This window comes from Phaenicophaeus curvirostris, chromosome 5, assembly GCF_032191515.1.
Source record: "Phaenicophaeus curvirostris isolate KB17595 chromosome 5, BPBGC_Pcur_1.0, whole genome shotgun sequence".
Classification (NCBI taxonomy): domain Eukaryota; kingdom Metazoa; phylum Chordata; class Aves; order Cuculiformes; family Cuculidae; genus Phaenicophaeus; species Phaenicophaeus curvirostris.
The window spans coordinates 26,532,700-26,553,564 of record NC_091396.1 but is presented as its reverse complement, the minus strand read 5'-3'; the positions used below and the strand labels follow the sequence as shown (position 1 = coordinate 26,553,564).

Here is a 20,865-nt window from a genome sequence, read left to right as displayed (position 1 = left end):
CACAGAGGCACAGTTAGATCAGAAAGCTACCAACCTTGGCAAACCTTTGCTGAGTTCCTGTTTCTTCTTGGTTACTTGCTGGATGACTTGATCCCAGTTTACATTTCTCTGTGAAGCACTAAGAATCTGCCTAAGAGTGGGTTTAAGCCCTGACTCTTTCTCAGTCTCACTTTTCCGATGGCCGCTCACATTCCGAATGCGCCGTGCATTATTGAGATTGGGCTCTGGAAGATGTGTCCCAACTTTGCTCTTCAGACTAATATGTCGTGTCAGGTCTCTTTGCAGAGAGGCAGGAAGGCCAAGTTTGCTCAAATCAGGAAGAAGGAGGCCTAGTGACTGGCTTCCTCCTTTTTGCAGTTCATGATCTGAAGGATTTTCAAAACTTTCCATTTCAAAATGATCGTGTGACTTGACATTCTCATCAGCCCCTTCGTCATCCTGTGGGGAGGTTTTCAAATCCCCATGCAAATGTTCCTGACCGCTTGATGGAGAAACTCTGGATTCCATCTGAAATGTAGAATCTTTTAGATCAGCAGAAGCAACAGTTGAAGCAGCCAGCTTTTCATCATCTTCCTTTTCAGAGGTGGCAGGTTTACCTTCTGGAGTGTCACAGCGTAAACAAGAGCTACCAGAAGAATCCAACTTTTCAACTCTTTCTTCTGACTTCTCACTTCCCATCAAATCATTGTCACTCCCATATTCTAATGAATGTAATCTGAACTTGTCCTTTGGCGATGCTTTCCTAGTTTCTTCCTTACTCTGGTCACTCCTATCCTTGCAAGATCTTAAGGGAGCGTTTTGCAAGGAACAGTTGGACTGATCATTTTTGGGGTTTTGCTCCACTTCACCTAAGTTTTTAGCAGGCTCTCTAAGACTGCTACCAAGCACATTTTTGTGGTCTTGTAAGCTACCAGCACATTCACCATGCAGCTTTGGTGAAAAAGAAGAGGAACTGTTTGTTTCCAAGTTCAGTGCATTCAAATGATTCTGCTCTTCACCACTAGTCGAGGATAACAGAAGCTTGACATTTTTTAAGAGATTGTTTGTGTCTTGCTTTGGGGAAGATAACTTGATATCTGTGATACTAAGAAGAGGGGATTTCAGTGACGGCATCCTATTACTTTTGCCACCATCTTTGTCACACTTTTCACTACTGGAACAGTCTTTCATCACCTTGCATGAATCAAGGGGATCTGAGGTTACATTAGAAGGGGAGAATACTTCCCCTTTTTTAAATTTTGAAAAGCTGTCGTTGGCTTCACAAGTTTTTCCTTTCATTGATAAATCGGCAAGAGGTATAAATACAGAATCCTTTTTATCTGGAGTTTTACAAACATTACCTTCAGACCATGGTTGCTGCTCTGCAGCTTTCTGCAATGGGTAGGGAGCCCAGCGATACATTTTGTCTCTGGAAGGACTGCCACTTTTTCCACTGGCTCTTGAAGTTTTGCTTTCTGGTTGCTTCGACATACCAAAATCCAATGCCCCCTCAGAAGGAAGTTTATCACTAGTAAAATCAAGCAAGTCACTTCTATTCTTTTGATCTTGGTATGGCAGAACATCAATGTCTTTCTTCTGCCGCTGCCACCCATATCTTTCCTTATATTTATTTGGCTCTAATGAATACGTATCCCCTGAGCTTCCAAAACTCCAGCCATTTCCACCATGAGGACCAGATTTCCAGCTTCCTCCATAACTCCTGGAATTCCAGCTAGAAAAATGACCTGTTCCTTCTGAATGCCAAGCAGAATTTCTCTCCCTGGCACTGTGATGCCAATTTGATGCTCCTCCTCCTCGCCCACTTGGATGCCAAACATTTCCAGAATTCCCATAGTTATGTCGATTTGAAGAGCCTCCTGAAACATTTTGGTGCCACCCAGAGCGTCCCCTTGGGACACCTGAATGTCTGTTTATATTTGAATTCCTCTGAGAGTGTGAAAATTTGCCTTGTCTAGGACTAACATAGTCATCCTTTTCCCACTTCCAGTCCCTTTGTGATGCATTATGATGATGCCATGATGACTGATCATAAGCTTCTCTTTCTTTGTAAGTACCTCTTTCTTCTCGCCTTCTCTGTGATCTCCTATCATCACATTCTAATTCTTGGTTTGCAGAGTTTGGTTCAGCTTGCCTATGAAACAATTGAGAAAAAAACAAAATTCTGAAAAAAACCCAAAATTCATTGAAATCTTACAGCACATAAGCCAAATATATTTTATTGGCACTCGTTAGAAAACTTTTTTTTGTATATAAAAAGAAACAGATAACTTATGCAGCTACTGTTCAGGCTTCTGTAGTACATGTCTTTCAAAATTAATGTTACACCTTTACTTAATTATGACATTTCAAAATTGTTCTAACAATTGATTTGGCGCAGGCATAGTTCAATAGACTCATTCTTAAATACTTCAGTTTAATTCAGAAAACAATATTCCTTTCTATCTATTAGTCACTAGATTACTAACAAGCAAACAAGAAAGCTTCTTTCTGTAGTATAATCTTTGTAATTTGAGCACTTCTGATTGACAAAAAATTCACTATTTTTTCCAAAGACTATTGTGTTAGTGATAGATGGCATAGCTACATTGAATTGATACAAAATAGGAGGAATTTTAGGCTGGGAGAAGCAGTTATTCTACTCATTGCAGAAAACAACTGAGATTATGTCTCAGCTCATAAAGCTTGAATTAAAACACAGATGTAAAACATTCACAGAAGTTGTTCCTTAGATACAAGAATGTTTTGTCACGTTTTAACCAACTGCCTTCAGCAGTTAGCATGCAACGCTAAGTCTGTCTGAGCTTCCCAGCAGCACTTTCTGCTGCCCTTTGGATACTACTCATGCTTGGCAACTTATCGCAAACATGTGGTAAATTATCATGTTTATATTTAAAGATAAATGCTACCTTAATACTGACAGCTACTCTCAGGGTCAACAGCTGAAATGCTTTAAGTATTTATTCTACCAAACGAGTTTTTCCTAAAAGTTCTTCCAAAGAAAAGTTTCTTTCTGACATTACAGGACTATTTTCATTCTAGGCTCCTGGACAAGCAAGACAGGACACTTTCACAGTACTGCTCAAAAGCAATTGATTTGAGTAAACAGAAAATTTATATTGCACCACTCTAAGTTTTTAACATTTCAGTTTTGCTAAAAGAAGCACAAACAATTACTTTCCAATGGGAAATTGCCTACTGCATAAGATAATGTGAGCTCTAAGACAAAAATTCAAAGAAATCATGTCTAAATGATACCGTAAATTCTAGAACCAACTCAACTAGATTATGATCTAATGGAAACGATTTTGCTGTATTAGTAACTTAATCCATCCACTTTCATTTCCCCCCCCAACCCCGCCCGCCCCCAATGGCACCCAGCAGAGAGGTTTCCTAAGACTAAGATTTTCTAAGGCAACTAAAGTTGCCTCAGAACATCACTGTACTGACAGCATTACTACTTTACCACAAAACCAGAAAAAGTGGTCTTATGGCAGTATGACCATCATGCAGTACAGGAACACCCTGGTATGACAAAATGATGTCAAAACCAACTAATTTCCACAGATTTGTGCACCTGAAGATGCTAATTGAAATTTGTAGCCACAGTAGGCAAAAGTTTCCTTCAAAAAATCATATGCCTCTAAAACCATTGCTATGCCATGAATCTATTCAAACAATGTATTACAAACTAAAATATGATATTAGCAATACACATTTGCAGAATCACATGGAAGATAAAAAGCAATACTTATTACTCTCTGCAGCCTTCTATTTCATGGTGACCCACTCAAATTATATTTAGCCAACGGTAAGCAATAAAATAAAACAGGCAAGAAATTTCTTTCGGGATTAGAGGATTTCAGTGTGACATTCACGGAACAATACAATTAATTCTAAAAAGCAGATAGATTAACGTTTTATAACAAAGCAAGTTCAGCAACAGTTTCTAAAGGGCCAGGTTCCTATAGACACCCCCTGCCCCAAACAATATTAGCACTATCATTGCATTTATTAAGCCTTTTAGTTAAATGCGTATCAGATACCAAACCAAAAACATTAGGGTTCTGAAAACACAAGATTACACACTGGGGACTACTTTTATCCACAACAGCAACTAGTTTTACTTCCTTACTAGTAGCAGATCAACAGAACAAGAACATTCAGCAGAACCATATTCACATTTTGTAATTACAATACCCACAAATGTATCTTGTATTGCTCTCATAACAAGTACACCGGCTAGAGGCAGGTTACATTTCTTAAGCACCTAAGCCCTAGCATATCCAAGTGTGTTAAAAGCAACTCTGTGATCTAAGAGGAGAAAGGGAAACTTACCGGTTCTGTTCCTTCCTTTGCTTGATTAGTTGAATGAGTTCTTTGTCAAGGTATTCTTCTTCTGCCTCTTCCTTCTCTTCCTCTTTCCTATCATGGGCATCAACATTGTCTTTGTGCAGCTGGCTGGAGATGTGCTTGGCATATGCTGACAAACCCACCAGGGTCACCCTGCACACCCGGCATTCATGGTTGCTGTCCCTAGGAAGAGAGGCAGAGGGTGGACTTTCAACTCTGCCAACAGGCATGGCAGGTATCTCTGGTCTTACTTTTGTTTCCTCTGAATGAGCTTGTGTTCAAGGCAACTAGGTTTTGCTCAGTATATATTTAAGTTACTTGGATTCTCTGGCTCTTTCTTTTAAGGTCTAGTTTTCTGATGGTCAGTTTTTAAAAGATTTTTTTCCAACAATCAAGAGGTAAAAGACTTGGTAATAAAGCTGCGTTAACTGAGGCGAGGAATTCTTCTTGAATTGTTGTACTCAAAATCTTTTCAGAGGAAACATAGTGAGCGAGGAGGCAGATGGAAGGCTTACAGCCCATCCATCCTGCCAGCTGCACTGAGGAAGCCTGGTGACAGCTTCTACATTTAATCCTTGCCTTAGGCCTTCCCCCAGCAAAATTTAGAAAAGGGAGGAGGCAGTACATGGATACAGCCAATCCTGACACAACATAACCTAAACTGGGACAGCTGAGACTGCCACCTGGAATCTAAAGACTCCACAGCACAGCAAGTGACAGGAGTGTGTCTTCAGTTCACTGCACTTTATTTGGTTCAAGTGTGCATGAGGTCTGCTTTCTACTTTAGAGGACTTATCTTAAAAAATACAGAAATTATTTCAGCTGGAGAAAGTTGACAGCTGTGTCAGGCAAATGGCTTTACTCATGTTTCAGTGAATGCTGGATTAAGATTACATTTTTTTCACCACTTTTTTTTTTCTTAAAAGAAGTTCAGATTTCTAAAAATACCTTATTTGTTCTGCAAATCCTTTCAATACTCCACTGTTAAAGGAATACATTGTTAATGACAAACCTAAACCAGGAAAATATGTTCACTAGTTTAAAAAAAGTGAGAAAAACACAAATAACCCAGCAGGACCAAGCCAGGACTCACTGCCTGCTTTCACAATGCTTTCTTCAATTTTACCATTTAATTCATAAAAGCAGATCAGCATTTCCCCATTGTGCACTTGAGACTTAAGTCTTGTAACCCTACAGTTATACACAGTTCATGATTGAGGTCAAAAAAATTAGATTCATAAAGGAAAAAGGCAAACATGAATCCCTTCTCTTTAAAAAAAGTTAAAAAATAAAATGAGAAAAGATCAAAAGATGCACCTTCACTCAAAATATCGCATCAACGTCCTTATTGGACTGCTTAACAGAGCGTCAGTAGCTACGCTTTATTTATTGTAGAAATCTGTGGTTTTCCTACAAACACAGTTGAGACATTTAACCAACAGTCATTCAGGCATAGCTAGAGAGTTTTATTTGAAACAGAGTAATTCATAAAAATTAATTTCAGATTAAACATTTTAATAAATTTCATTTACAAAGTCAGTAGCTTACAAATTTAGCCTGTGTTTTCCAGAGAGGGAAATTAATAATTCTAAGCTCAGATACTACATATATTGGCTGTCCCATTAACCCAATAAACATAACCAAATACAATCAGCAAATCTTCCTAATGCTATCAGGAGATTCCTCTCCACACTCATAAGTGGCACAGCTACGCGCTGCCAGTGAGACTTATTTTTAACTTAGGTCATCACACAAGGCAAATGGCAAATACAAAGCTAGCTTCTCACTGGAAAAGGTGCTCTTTACACATAAATTTGCCACTTGAAGCGTCCTTACAACTCAAGAAGCATACCTCTGTGGTACTAATTAGGTTTTAGAGAACAATCAAATGCTTCATAAGACCCATGTCTCAATTCTTTCATAAAACTTTCATCATCCTCACTTATAGACTAACGAAATAAATACAAAGCCTTACTTTGGACAAAGCTGGTAAATTAGTAACTGGCAAAAGGACAAAGAACTTGTTTCTATCACTTATAACTTGTGAGCTACTAGTTACTAAACTGTGGTTCTTGTACCAACTGACAGTCTGGAAAGAAAAAGATTCAAGGGGACAGCAACTAGAATTCTCTGTCCTGCTTGTAATCTACATGAACCTAAAAAGAAAAAAAACAGCACTCTCCTATATAAATAATTGCTTTAATCAATGATTAATTGACTAGGAGCTCAGATTAGTTACAGTTAAGGGAAGTTTTATTTCGTCCACTTCTTTCCTCCCCTTGCCCCACTAATATCAGCCAGAACTGGGCACACTCCAGGACACACACTGATCACAACTATACATTTCTCCACCACACAATCTCAGTTGCTCAACAAGAAGGCCAAAAGCAGTTTGAAATAAGCAGGACAGAAGTATTCTCAGTATGAAAACATCCAAGAACTTTATTTACTGGATGTGTACTTCAGATAGCAAACTCCATGTCCTTTGTACAAGACCAATATTTCACTTTGAATTTAAAAAATACCTAAACACTAAAGCTTTGTACTTGACTCTTATCACATGGAGTAAGACTTCAAGAGCAGAGCCTTAAAATGTTTCCAAAAATTATTCTAGCCCTTAAGAGTACTTTAAAAGTAGAAAAGTGTGAATCAACGTGTCTTTTACCTCTTCTCTACAGGAAGCTTAAAAAGCAACTTCCAGTTGGATGTCAAACTTGAAAGTAATGAGATGCAGATACTACACAATTCATCAGTATTCTCCTCTGTTAAATAGAGGCTTCTGCTTGGGCATCACTTTTTCTACTCGGAATGCAAAGGTGTTCCTTGCTTTACAAGGCTGTAAAACTCCTAAAAGACTTCTACTGAACTTAAATGGGAGGAAGACAGACACAGACACAGGGGAAGAGAACAAGGGTACTGATTCACAGTGAAAAAAAAAAATCATCTTCCTTCATCCTTACGAAAGAAGTTACTTTAATAGAAAATGCAATGCTGATTAAACAAATTTACCTTAATTTCAGGCTTATCAAAATGGAAAACCAAGAATTGTCAGATCACTTGTAAGCCGCTGTGGACACAATATACAACTTCTAGAACTTACTGTTACCTTAAGCAGTCAAACTAAAAAAAAAATTTAAATATTAACTTAGAAGGCCAGAAATAAGATGCCAAAATATATGACATTTTAAGATGTCATCATCTTATCAGGCGAGGATCTCAAAACCACTGTCAGAAGAAAATCCAGAACACAGAACAAGCTAGCTGACCAGAAGCCCCAAATAGGCATCTAGTGCTGAGGATGGCCTAGTTTCTGAGGAACACCTTCTCAGCAGTTCACTAATAGATCAAAACTTTTTCACACCATACAGTGTAGATACTCTATGATGGGCTTGATCCCAGGCACATTTTCATAATAGGAGTGATGGCAAGGGGAAAAAAAGAGGATGGGGAATGTGAGGAATTAGTCATTTTTATGCCCTCCATCTTTATTACAAAGCAATTTTTATTTGAGAAAATGAAATAGCTTCCAAGAAGCTGCTTTTGTATGTTTTCTGTGTGACATGATGACAGCTTTCTTAATCTGGACAAGTTTAAGATTTTCTGACTCCCACTAAAGCAAACAATTTCAAGAGGGAAAGATTATTTAAATCTCTTTCCAATATATTTTAACACTTCAATAATCCACATCTCCCCTGCCTAAAGACAGGCTGATGACAGATATTCTGAAGACATTAGTTCTTTTCCCAGTTTACCAACCCAGACAAATAAATATTAATTTCATTTACACCAATACTGCTATTAAAATGGAAATAAATCAGACAGAGGTTATTTACTGACAGTTAACATGCACTTTGAAGTAAGCAGTATGTTTTTACTTATTGTCCAGCCAGAAGGGTTATTTTATATTTTATAGAGATAATTTGAAATGCCAGCAAACATAAACAGGCATAGACATATGCTACAGATTTTCTGGAAGCCTTAAGCTAAAAACATATTAGGTTGCTGATTTAGATGAACTACAGCTATACTAAGCAATTATACACAATAGTAGTATAAAATACTATATAATGGGCTCAAACAAATGCCTTCAGCTGTGGCACACACGTAATACAATCTTGTACTCCAAACATGGACACTTTCCTGCAGCTGTAAGCATGCTTTGCATACAAAAAGTTACTGAAGAGAAATAAATTGCAAAGCCCCTCTAGTTTTGAAACATTATAAAACAAAACCAGATTTTTACTAGACTTCAACCTGGCCCAACATACCTACATTGCCATTAGTACTCCACTACGTCTAAGAGTTGAAAGGATCACTTATTAGTCCTCTCAAAGGAGTTTAAAAGAGACGTGCCATTTCCAAATAGAGTTTGTGCTTCAAGAGGATTAAAAATTAGTCTGCACTACTTAAATACAGACTATCTGATCGCTTTGACTACCTCAAAACCCATACACCTGAAAGCACTTCTAAATGCACTGATCACACCCTAATTTCATATTTTCATATTATTTCCTCCTTCCAAAAACTGTAAATAAAGCCAAGGAAAACAGAAGGAACACACCATCCACCATGGTTAGGCTCCTTAATCAAACAACTGGACCCTGGACCACGGTAGAAGAGGACAAGGCAGTCACTCAAGCAGATGCAGACCTTACATCCAAGATACCAGTCTTCTCACAGTGGTTTAAAAGATCAACAATTGTTTCTACAACACTGAAAGTCTTAATAAAACATTTTAAAAAGGAAAATAACAGTGTTCATAATTCCTTCCAAGATAAAACTGCTAAGACCTAAAAAACCATGGTTTTTAATTTTATTTCACTCTAGTCAAGAAATAATGGAGAGCTTTTTTCCATATAACTGCTTGCTTCTTGAGTTTTCAACATTAAGAGAACACATTAATTGCCAGTTTTATCACAAGGCATGCAACTAAGTGATGCATAAAAATAAAGTTTTCCAATTCAGCTTTTATGGGAAACAGGACATGAGTTCTTCCGAAGAGTGACATACAAACCGCACAGAGAAGGACGCAAGATTGTTCTCATACCTTCCCTTCAGGTTTTCAAGTTCTCTGTGGTGAAGCATGCTTCTCATGTGTTCTTCCATCTCCTTCAACGTGGGGAAAAAGGTAAAATTGGTCAAAACAAAACAAAATGATGTATCATATTTGAAAAGCTCACTTTTGAGAACTCTCCTGCCTTGCAGGAAGATGCATTCTATTCCTGCAGGGCTGTAGCAGTTACCATTCCCATTTCTATGACCATGAAAGCACAGACAATCACACTCTCAGGAAGTCATATAACGTTACATTTCCTGAGGAAGGACACACAGGAGTCATTAGAATTCAACAGAAGGGAGGAAAAAAAAAAACAAACGGGGTGCAAGTAACAAGGCTTATTGGACTGATTTTTGACAAGTTACTGTTGATCATAGTTTTTAACTCTAAATGATATCATCCTCAGAATCATAATACTTTAACACTTGTTTCCTATGCAATCTGAGCAGTCTCTGTTTCTGTACTATGACACAGCTGTAATTCCATCATCACATTTTACTCTGCTAGATGCACTTCAGAAACCGACCTGTAAATAACAGTCAGTTTGTACATACATGTCAGTTTGTTGTTTACAGCAGTCTTGGTCCCTGATCCAAGCTACCTAGCAGTAGCATAATTGATTGCTAATGAAATTGAACTGCTGGAAAAGAAAGATTGTTCATAATTCAGCAAAAGGAAGCAATTCAGAAGATCTAAGTTTCTCTTGGTGTTCGAGCCAAAGTGTTTATAAATCTCCAAAGAACAGCTACTAATCAGTATCCTCTCCAGCCCTTGAAATCCCATCTGAAAAGGGAAAGCAATACCTTCAACCTTTAAGAGTTGTGTGAATTAATAAATAGGTACTTGCAAGATATCCACATGCCATGTGGCTAAGCAATATACAGAAGTCCAGTAAGAAATGCAGTTTCAGTGCAGGCTTTGCATGACATGCAGTACACAGGAGATAGATACCAAACTGACACGTTACTGAAAAAGCATCCTGTGCTACCAGATTCCACACTCTCCTTACACACAGAAACACAGAACTCCCAAAAGGAATAAAAAATTTTGTGTATTACAGTACTCCAAATATCACAATTCATAGCCAAACGATTATGAGCACTTCTCACTTTATTATCTCTATACAACATAAAAACCTCAAAACCCTCAATATTTTTAACCCTCAGGATCAAGCATACCACATAGCTCACTTCAAGAAAGACAAGCTAAAGCACATGTATATATATTGACTGACGTAGATCAATAATATCCCTGTTAGAGGGAAAAGTCCTCGTACTTCACACAATTTTAGAAAGGAAAGCATTTCTTACACACATTTAATATTAGTATCTTTGTACTAATATCTACCAATAGAGGTAAAGCCTTAATTATTTACCTTCTTTGAGTTGTACACAATGTGACATAATATGCATTTTCGTTCTTGAACCATGCTTATTACTCTAGATAGATCTTATCCCATACCTGCAAATAAAAATATTTTATTAAGAAGCAGTATTCAGGATTATTTTTTTCCATTAATGTCTTTACTTTCCTTGCTAAAATATAAGTTACTATTAAGGCAAACAACCGCGCTCAGCTTCTTTAAGAGAATACTTAGCTCTTGTCATAATCAATATTCCTCAAAACAGAAGTATTTTTCAGTAGTCACCTAAAGCAGTTATAAAAAGTAGCCTTGCCTTTCTTTCATTTTGTTCCTTGTCCTCCAAGACATGGCACTCATTCTACTTGCAAACAGATAGAATGTTCTCAGCTACTCAAAACAGATTAATGAAACATTCTTCAACTAGGATGCTGAAATGGAGATAAGTATTTGGGGAAACCAAGCAGGGTAAACTCAGATCTTTGTTCTGGTACACAAGCCAGCTCAAGTAAGAGATTAATAAGGCCCTAGGAAAATAAAATAAAGTCCATTCACAGAATCACTAGGTGGGAAAAGACCTCCAGGATCATCAGTCCAACCATTCCTGTCAATCACTAAACTATGCCCCTCAGCACCTCATCCACCCATCTTTTAAATACCTCCAGGGAAGGTGACTCAACCACCTCCCTGGGCAGCCTCTGCCAGTGCCCAATGACCCTTTCCATAATAATTTTTTTTCTGATGTCCAGCCTGAACCTCCCCTGGCAGAGCTTGAGGCCATTCCCTCTTGTCCCGTCCCATGTCACTTGGGAGAAGAGGCCAGCTCTCTCCTCTCTACAACCTCCTTTCAGGTAGTTGTAGAGAGCAATGAGGTCTCCCCTCAGCCTCCTCTTCTCCAGGCTAAACAACCCCAGTTCCCTCAGCCACTCCTCATAAGACTTGTTCTCCAGCCCCTTCACCAGCTTTGTTGCTTTTCTCTGGACTCGCTCCAGAGCCTCAACATCCTTCTTGTGGTGAGGGGCCCAGAACTGAACACAGCATTCAAGGAGCGGTCTCACCAGTGCCAAGTACAGAGGGAGGATAACCTCCCTGGACTGGCTGGTCACACAAGCCAAGATGCCATTGGCCTTCTTGGCCACCTGGGCACACTGCTGGTTCATGTTCAGTCGCTGTCAACCAACACCCCCAGGTCCTTCTCCTCCAGGCAGCTTTCCAGCCACTCTTCCCCTAGTCTGTTGCACTGCATAGGGTTTCTTGTGCCCCAAGCGCAGGTCCCGGCATTTGTCCTTGTTAAACCTCATGCCATTTGACTCTGCCCAGCAGTCCAGCCTGTTCAGATCCCTTTGCAGAGCCTCCCTACCCTCCAGCAGATCGACATTTTCTCTTAGCTTAGTGTCATCTGCAAACTTGCTAAGGGTACATTCAATGCCTTCATCCAGGTCGTTGATAAAGATGTTGAACAGGGCTGGACCCAGCACTGAGCCCTGGGGAAGCCCTCTTGTAACTGGCCTCCAGCTGGAGTTAACTACATTTACTACCACTCTCTGGGCTCGGCCATCCAACCGGTTTTCCACCCAGGAGAGTGCGCGCCTGTCCAGGCCAGAAGCCGACAGTTTCCTAAGCAGTATGCTGTGAGAAACAGTTTCAAAGGCTTTACTGAAGTCAAAGAAGACCACATCCACAGCCTTTCCCTCGCGCAGCAGGCGAGGGAAATGTCTTCGTTATGTCTTTCATGACAAAGACTGTCAGTCTTTGAGGTTTATTAGTCCATTTATTCACCATAAAATAAAGTCTAAATTAATTAAAATTCAGTATTTTCCTCATTAACCTCCCTAAGAACCAAACATATGCATGTACTGAAATACTCAATTTAGACAGCATTTTAAGATACATTCTCTAATACAATACCTGGGCACCTTATCTATTTGAATCATTAATAAAAGCTACTGATTTTGATTAATTATTCTGAAAGGTAGATGACTATTCAATACTTTGCACCAGAACATTAAATATTCCAACACTGATCTACTTAAAACTTGCCTATGCAAATGAAGGCAACAGATCAAATTAAACGCTGTTTGTATTTTACCATATTGTTTAATTCATAAGGAGAACAATTACATTAGAGGAACATAACAGTCTAGGTCATAATACAAAGACAGACATCTGCATAAGCAGCAGGGTATAGTCTCTGCCTTTTTCTTTCCCCTAAAAGACATCAAAAGGCAGAATGATCACGCATTATAGTAATATTTTATTGACTTGGTAGAGGCAGTTCCTCACCCTAAAGTGGAAAGATATAAATCTTTTTGCTACTAGGCATCTGCATACATCCACGCAAAAAGGCAAATCCTTCCAAGCTTTGCTATCCTACATTAGTCAACTTCAACAATAGCTCAGCTAATACCATCAAACTTAATCTACAAGGGCCTTCTTCAACAGCTCATCTCTTCAGTTTACCCTAGAAAGTTAATTCTAATTATTTACCATCCCACTCATGCATCGGGGCACCAGATTCTCTGAATCTGATACCGATTAGAAGCTGTGAGCAAAGGGCAAGAACTGGATTCTTATCAGATCCAGATTTAGCCACCTGGCATTAAGCAGCTCTGACATTCAGTGGTACCGTCCAACTGTAAATAAATGGAAAAAAAAAAAGCAAGTAAAACCACACCTACTCTATTTCCTAAATGCGGTTCTTAGACAAATAACTCTTTTCCTCCAGATTTGCATATCTATCTACAATTAATGTATGCACCAGTACATGAGAGTTGCAACAGCCCTTTTAGACAACAGAGAAAGCAGTTTCTTCCCTAACAAGAAAAAAAATCCACACCATACCAAAACAAACACATTTAAAACACAATAGGAGATCCAATCATCTTTTTATGTTCCCCATCCAGCACACCTAGGGTGCCATTCTGAATCTCACCAAAATACCTGATAGTATTTAAACATGCATTCTCTAGCTTTATCATATGGGCACCTCATGTACAGCTATTTATTTTGAACAAATCACCCCCAAAAGTTACAAGATCATTCAGAATTTCACGCTGGCCTAGGTCATATAGCACATGCATATAAATCCATGTATCAGCAACCTGCCTGTCAAGCATCTGTCTTCATGGAAGGTTAGAACAGAGAAGTTAGAGAACTGAGTATTTTGCAATAATTTGAAACCACATATAAAAAGTATAACGTGTTTAAACTGAAACAACAGCTCAGGAAAATTTAAGCTAATACGAATAGAGATAGAAAATTAAATATTTCATCCTCACAGTTTACCAGTAGGTTATTAGGTGAAAACAGAAGCACATGACCAACATACTGTTTATTCACAGGTCTGTGTAGCTGCCACACAACAGATGTAAGAGAACTATTTATGATTATACAGAAGTGACAAAAGCTTAGCTGCCTCCCCAGTACAGGAGAGCTGTTTTAGTATGATTACTGTCAAGTTACTCCTGAAAAGCAAGGGTGCTCATCCTTGCACCAATTTCAGATATTTCCTTTTGCATTAAAATATTCTCTACTCCCCCTGCATTCTTCACTAACGCTACTTTGTAGTTTAGCAGAATAATTCCCTACATGTGTTCAGGATCTTGTTCAAGATTACTCAAGTATTTACAGAATTCATTCTGCACATGGGTGAAATGGCAGCGTGGGACTTAAATGAGGAAAAGCAGGCCAGTAAAGCATGCTGACTGTCTGACACCAGCAGTACATTAAAGAGCTTTCATAAGTAAAGCTAATATTACACCTGATTTGGCTAATTAAAACATATAGCAGCTATACACAATTACAGGAAGAGTTTTAGGCTAACTGTCCAATCAACTAGGCATTCCTTATGACAGAGTACTAAAAATACTGATGGAATTCAAATGCTATTGGATGTCACTATGAAAAGTGAAACTTTCACCTCCACAGAGAGAAGCCCTTAGAATCAAGGGCTCAGAAGCACAGAGATTGAGTAGATGCTGCAGGGGCCAGGAGAAGACAGACACTCATTCTATTTCCAGATCGCCTTTTGAGTTACTATCAACATAGAGATAAACCACCTCCCTTGATCCTTAACTTTCTCAAAGTCCTGCTATGAAACCCAAGGCTCACTTTAATGAAGTACTTCAATTTCACTGTAAGAGAACTTTCATGAAGTACTCTGAAAAACATAAATTCAAGGCATTCCCTTATTCACTATGTAATAGCAGCAAGAACCAGACAGCTTCTGAGCCATGTAGTCAGTAATGGCATTTCCTCTCATCATACACCAGACTGCTTAATTACAAAACTTCCATGCTGAGAAACTTCAGAAACAGAGCTTTCTCTACATAAATGCAGGCATATTTGAATTCTTAACATAAAATAATCTCACACTTTAAACACGGAAAACCCTTCAAGTTTCTATCAGATTTAACTGTTTGTGCTTTTGAAAACACAACTTGCTGCAAAGCATAGGAAATTAGTTCTTACAGGACATTAATGGGAAAATGAGCTACACCAAAAAAATGAGCAAACTGCAAGCAAAGACAAGGTTTTGCCAAAAAGACCCCACCACCGTATTAAAGAGAAAGACATGTCAACAGCAAAACGTAAAGTCTTCAAAACAAATGAGATGTCACGACAACCTTCTATTTTGAGGAAATGTTACTGTTCAGTGGGTGATTTTTTTAATGTTCATTTAAAGTGAAGAGATGCATTTTACAACTATGATGTAAATGTAACTTGCCCATCGCCTGCACCTGCCTAGAGCTCAGAAACAGTTTTAATTAACTTCAGCAAGTCTGCTACAGAGATGTTGGAGAACACTTCTCACTAGTAAAAACAGCCCACAAAGAAAATAAGTCATTAGACTACTTCCTGATGGAACATCCATTTGTCCACAGTTACTCAACCATACCGCATAACATACATTAAAAATGCACATCAAAGTTGAACTGTTGCAGATCAGTGGCTGAACACTGACTATATAAAGCCACAAGTGCCATGAATTGGGGCGGGCAGGCAGACCAGCATTGCAGCTGCCTAGAAATCCTCAGGAGAGCTCAAAGAGATCAGCAGTGCTGGCCTGTCTAAAGGCCTGCCTAAACACTACATGCGCCTACAGTCAGCAGTGGAAACTCCACACTTGACAATAACGGGAGTCTAGAAGTTCCCCACTGCAGAATGCTCTACAGCATCACAGTCCCCAGCTCCTCATAGGGATGTCATTCCCTTTCCTTTAGTGACTTCTCTCCTGCAGCAACTGACTGCATACATCCTAATTAAGCTGTAAAACAGAAATACAGTTGCCACAGACAAGCGAAAGGAAAGGACAGCAGAGAGGAAAGCAGCAAATCACCACAAAGAGCATTCATTAATTCTTTAGTCGGTTGATGGGAGGAAGTGGTGGACACAAGTTCATTGCGACGCTGGGTAAGACTCTTGCTCAGAAGAACTAGGAATGGAAGTGTATGTAGGCCATGGAAAGCACTTAAACAACCACTGCTAGGCTAGACCTTATGCAGTTTGATTACCAGCATAACTTATTTTGCTAATCTGCCAAGGAACCTGGTTTTTTCCGCAGGAAAACCCAGAGAACTCTGCATAAGCTTTTGGAAAGCTGTATCCAACTCACAGCTGTGATAAACAAATGCTACAAAGCAATAATGATTGCTTTCACACACTGTAAAAAACTTCCGTCACAGGGGGTTTCTTTCATGTGGCAAAGGAGATAACTGTATCACAGCCTAGTATCTAAAATACTTGTACCAGAAGCAAGATTTTTAAGGTAAATGCCTCCCTGCTTTCCAAGATGTACTTCATCCTCATGACAGACTGAGGGTATTCTAGACCCCTCCCCACTGACAGAGCAACACTGTACAGCAAACGTTATAACTGGGCTGCCAAGAGCTCAACTATCTTGACACTGAGCCAGGGGAAGAGGTATTTGACAGATCCAAGTCCCTGTTAAAAGCAGTAAAGTTGACTCCACAAAGTAGCCTAGAAGACATCTAGCAGAAACTGTTTGCATGCTATCCCGTGACTACAGTTGGCTTTTTACAATGAAGGTATGTATACTGGAGCTAAGGGGACTTTGGAGAAATACCTTAAACAAACAGGCCACTGTAGGCACAGGAACACCTGGCATGCACACAAGAGTTTTCCCCGATATCTACTTCTACTTGAAATGTAAGAATGGGGTACAGACCAGAAGAATATATACTCCTTAAGTCACAACTGAACTGCATCTTCTAATTCCCTATATACAAGCAATGCTAATAACTTCCTAATATTCAAGCTAAGTTTTCCTTGCTGTAAACTGAGATGATAATTCCTCCCTAGTAAAAGTAAATACCTTATAATTGTCTTTCTTGTGATAGCTTTTTACTCACCAGAAGACTCGGGGATATACACTGTCCTAATTGGAATGGAGAGCTGCACAGCATCGTTGCTAGATGCTGTCATTTAAGACATCTAAAATCCACACATCTGGAAACCTTCTGATTTTCCCTCTACTCCCAGTTCATTTTTAGACATATACAAAGTCTTTTTGTTCAGATGTTTTCCTCAAACACCACATTTCCAGAGACTATTCAAAATCCTGTTCCTCTTTCCAAATTGCCCTTAACACTCTTAAGGAAGCATCCAAAACAGGACATAGTGCTACAACTAAGACCCCCTATCTGCACACTCTGGAGAATACAGTCTCGAGCACAACTGCTAACACCTGAGACGAGACTTACTAAGAAGTAGCAGTGTTCCACAATACGTGGGACAAATAACCTACCCGATTTAGACAGTTCTGACTTTCAAAAGAATTCCTGTCAGCTTATTCTAATAACTTTGTGACCGTATAAAAGGTTTTCAACAAATAGACAGAAGAATGATAGAAACACCCACCACTTAATTTTATGCTTATTTATTATTAGGCTATCTATTTTTTCCCTTCCTAGGGTATTTAAGCTCATAATACCCTTCACAGGTTTGCACACTATGTCTCTTTTACCAATTGCAAGTTAAAAACAAGGACTCCGTAACCAAATGAAAATAGACTACTGCATACAACCCATCTACTGTAGTTCCACAGAAGCAGATACTTGGCCTTGGCAAAACAACACAGGTCCCTTAAGAGGGACATACATAGATCCAAGAGAGACAGAATGTAGGAGAGCATTCAGTTAGTCATCAGGCTTCTTCTACTTATACAGTCACTACACGAGTATTAAGAACACTTGGAGCGTGATTTAATGCACTCAAAGCAAGGCAGTCAGGTCACACATCAGTGTATGGAACTTTGGTGCCAAGTAAATTCAAGTTAAGAATGCCAGACATTAAGGCACCAGTCATAAAACGACCAGACAACAGAAATACAGGAGTGAGTGTGACTTCTTACACCTCAGTAAGACAGGCAGTTTGTCCCCGGGCTGAATATTAGGGGCTCCCATCAACTTGGGATTAAAATGTAAAATAGTCTAGGAGTAGATAAGAAAAATCCTTTATACTACAAACACACAAAAAAGTTCTTTATAAAAACAAAAACATTATTTGTAATGCATAGTATCCTCTTATTTTCCTATAATATACTTCAGTCAGATAACATCTCCAATCTTATTACACCATCTGGTGGCAGAGATCACAAAAGACGATTAAGAGAAGTTAAAAGGAATGTTATCGATTTAAATTTTATTCCAGGCATGTTATGCATTTTGCCTTTACAATATAAAAGTGGAAAAATACCTTAATTTCTCCTAGATGACATTCACAAGTCTTAGCACTCCTGTACACAATTTGGATACGTATTTATAGGATAGTGGCTGTTATTCCTTGTAATGGATATTAAGAGCCTTGCATAAATTAGGAGGCATTTAGCTGACATCTCTTCAAACAGGTAACATTATTGGACATACGGGCTAGAAGTTAGCAGAAGTTTGGTCACAGTGACTCAGATAACAGACTAATGTAGTTTGGCTAAAAGCAGTTATTTGTTCCAAACTGAAAACACTAGAACACAGCACCTAATTAACAAACTCTACGTACCAAAAAAAATAGCATCAGCCAATAGGTGAACATATGCAGCGATGCAAATGCAGTTGCCTGTCACTGCTACTTAAACGAAAGTCAAGTAAGGACTACAAAAAAAAGATAATACAGTTACCTTGAAGAGACAAGACTTCAGACTAGAAGAATATATTTCAAGGTAAGAAGTTGCAAAACCACATTGCATTGGCCCATAGAATCTGTTATATTCATCTCAAATACTGCAGTCCTAATGGTGACTAAGTTCTGCAAAACTGTTAACAGATTTCTTTGAATATTTAGTTGTTTTTTAGACTAAGATCTATCAGTTCAGCAAAACAGTCAATTAGTTTAGTAGAGCAATTGAAGCTTGAGTAAAGAAGTGGCAAACAATAAAAGAACACAAATAACCATCAGAGACGTAGGAAATGCATCCCCAGGAACTCACACTGAAAACAACGTCCATCAAACCTCAATCCTCTTCTTTCTCAGGTCACTCCTCAGAATTCTTCTGTTCTACAAATCTCTTTAAAGCTGCACTTCAGAAGAGGTAGAATGGTAGGTGAAAAGGAAAATTTCTTATTTGCATGAGACCACTGTTACCAAATCACTATCAATAAAGTATACTGAAGTATAAACGTTCATCATCAATGCTCCTTCTGTCCAATGTTCCTAAAGTTCTTGAAGTCCATGTGCATAAGCACTCCTGAAGAGTTCTAAACTTGATTTAAGTTTGCCTGTGAACTACCATGCTTGCAATGGTGAATGCTTAAACACCTCATGTTTCACTGTACTATTAAGATTTGTTTCACACTACCAGACCCACTCTTTTTAGGTTACCAAACACTCATACGCGGTTTCACCAGGACACGTGTTTTAGCGTTATCAAAAGATAACGTGAGCAACTCTGTAGCCAAAGCCACGCTTCCACATTGGAAACGCTTCTGGCAGGCATGCATAGAGTGCACTGTAGCCACGCGTCTGTAAGCTTCCCTATTAAATCTCGTATTTAAGCGGATAACAAAGTTCGGGGCTCGCTACAGCAATAAAGGACGCGAAGCAAATCACCGGCAAGACCCCCCCCTCTACAGCCCCTCTAGGCCGCCCCCTCAGCCAAAGCAGCCGCCCACCACCAGAGAGCTCCCCCCCGGCCCTCCGCTCCCCCATCGCTCCCCCATCGCTCCCCCATCGCACCCCTCGCCAGGGCAGCGGCCCGGGAACCCATCCCCCCGCCGGGACCGAGCCGGCCCGCCCGCCGCGGGGCCCGCCGCCCTCAAAGCACCAGCAGCAGCGCGGGGGCGGCCGCCGCAAGGGCCCGCGGCGCACGGCGAGGCGGGGCCACCGCCCACCACAGCCAATCAGCGTGCGGGAAAGCGGCCGCGCTGCACGCCGGGAGGTGCGACAGCTCCGCCTCCTCCTTCCCCTCTCCCGTCCCCCGGAGCCTGACGGGAAATGTAGTCCGGGGGGAGGGGGCGCAGGGCTCTAAGAAAGCTGGGGAGGGACTGTTTACAAAGGGTTGTAGTGACAGGACTAGGGGCAGTGGGTATAAACTAGAGAGGGGCAGATTTAGACTAGACATAAGGAGGAATTTCTTCACTATGAGAGTCGTTGAGGGAATTGGGTTTAGCCTGGAGAAGAGGAGGCTGAGGGGAGACCTTAATTGCTCTCTACAAGTGCCTGAAAGGAGGTTGTAGAGAGAAGGGAGCTGGCCCCTTCTCCCAAGTGACGGGGGACAGGACAAGAGGGAATGGCCCCAAGCTCCACCAGGGGAGATTCACGCTGGACATCAGGAAAAAAATTTTCACAGAAAGGGTCATTGGGCTGCCAAAGGAGGTGGTTGAGTCCCCATCCCTGGAGGTATTTAAAAGACAGGTGGATGAGGTGCTGAGGGACATGCTTCAGTGTTTTATAGGAATGCTTGGACTCGATGATCCTGGAGGTCTTTTCCAACCTATTTGTAGCAATTAAGGCACGGACCTCCTCGATTGCAAACCTTATATAGTGCCTCTGTATCCAGTAACAGTTTTCCCAGTGAATTTCCACCCATGAGAATCCCGCAGTACAGCGACAGAGTGCAACCCCCCCTGTTTCCCGCAGATGTACC

The 20,865-nt window shown here is 39.9% G+C and overlaps 1 protein-coding gene across 2 annotated transcripts in view; it reads right to left on the bottom strand.

Annotated features, from left to right (window-relative positions):
- ZNF106 (zinc finger protein 106) overlaps positions 1-20,031 on the bottom strand; it is a 39,892-nt gene extending 19,861 nt beyond the window's left edge. For both annotated transcript variants that reach the window (XM_069857989.1, XM_069857990.1), the window contains exons 1-5: positions 19,956-20,031; positions 10,782-10,867; positions 9,398-9,459; positions 4,336-4,533; positions 35-2,131 (exon numbers count right to left, since the gene is read on the bottom strand). In XM_069857989.1, the coding sequence (XP_069714090.1) occupies positions 35-2,131; positions 4,336-4,533; positions 9,398-9,459; positions 10,782-10,835 (2,411 nt within the window). In that variant the 5' untranslated portion in view covers positions 10,836-10,867; positions 19,956-20,031. The remainder of the gene's footprint in view (positions 1-34; positions 2,132-4,335; positions 4,534-9,397; positions 9,460-10,781; positions 10,868-19,955) is intronic.
- Between the last annotated feature and the right edge of the window lie 834 nt (positions 20,032-20,865).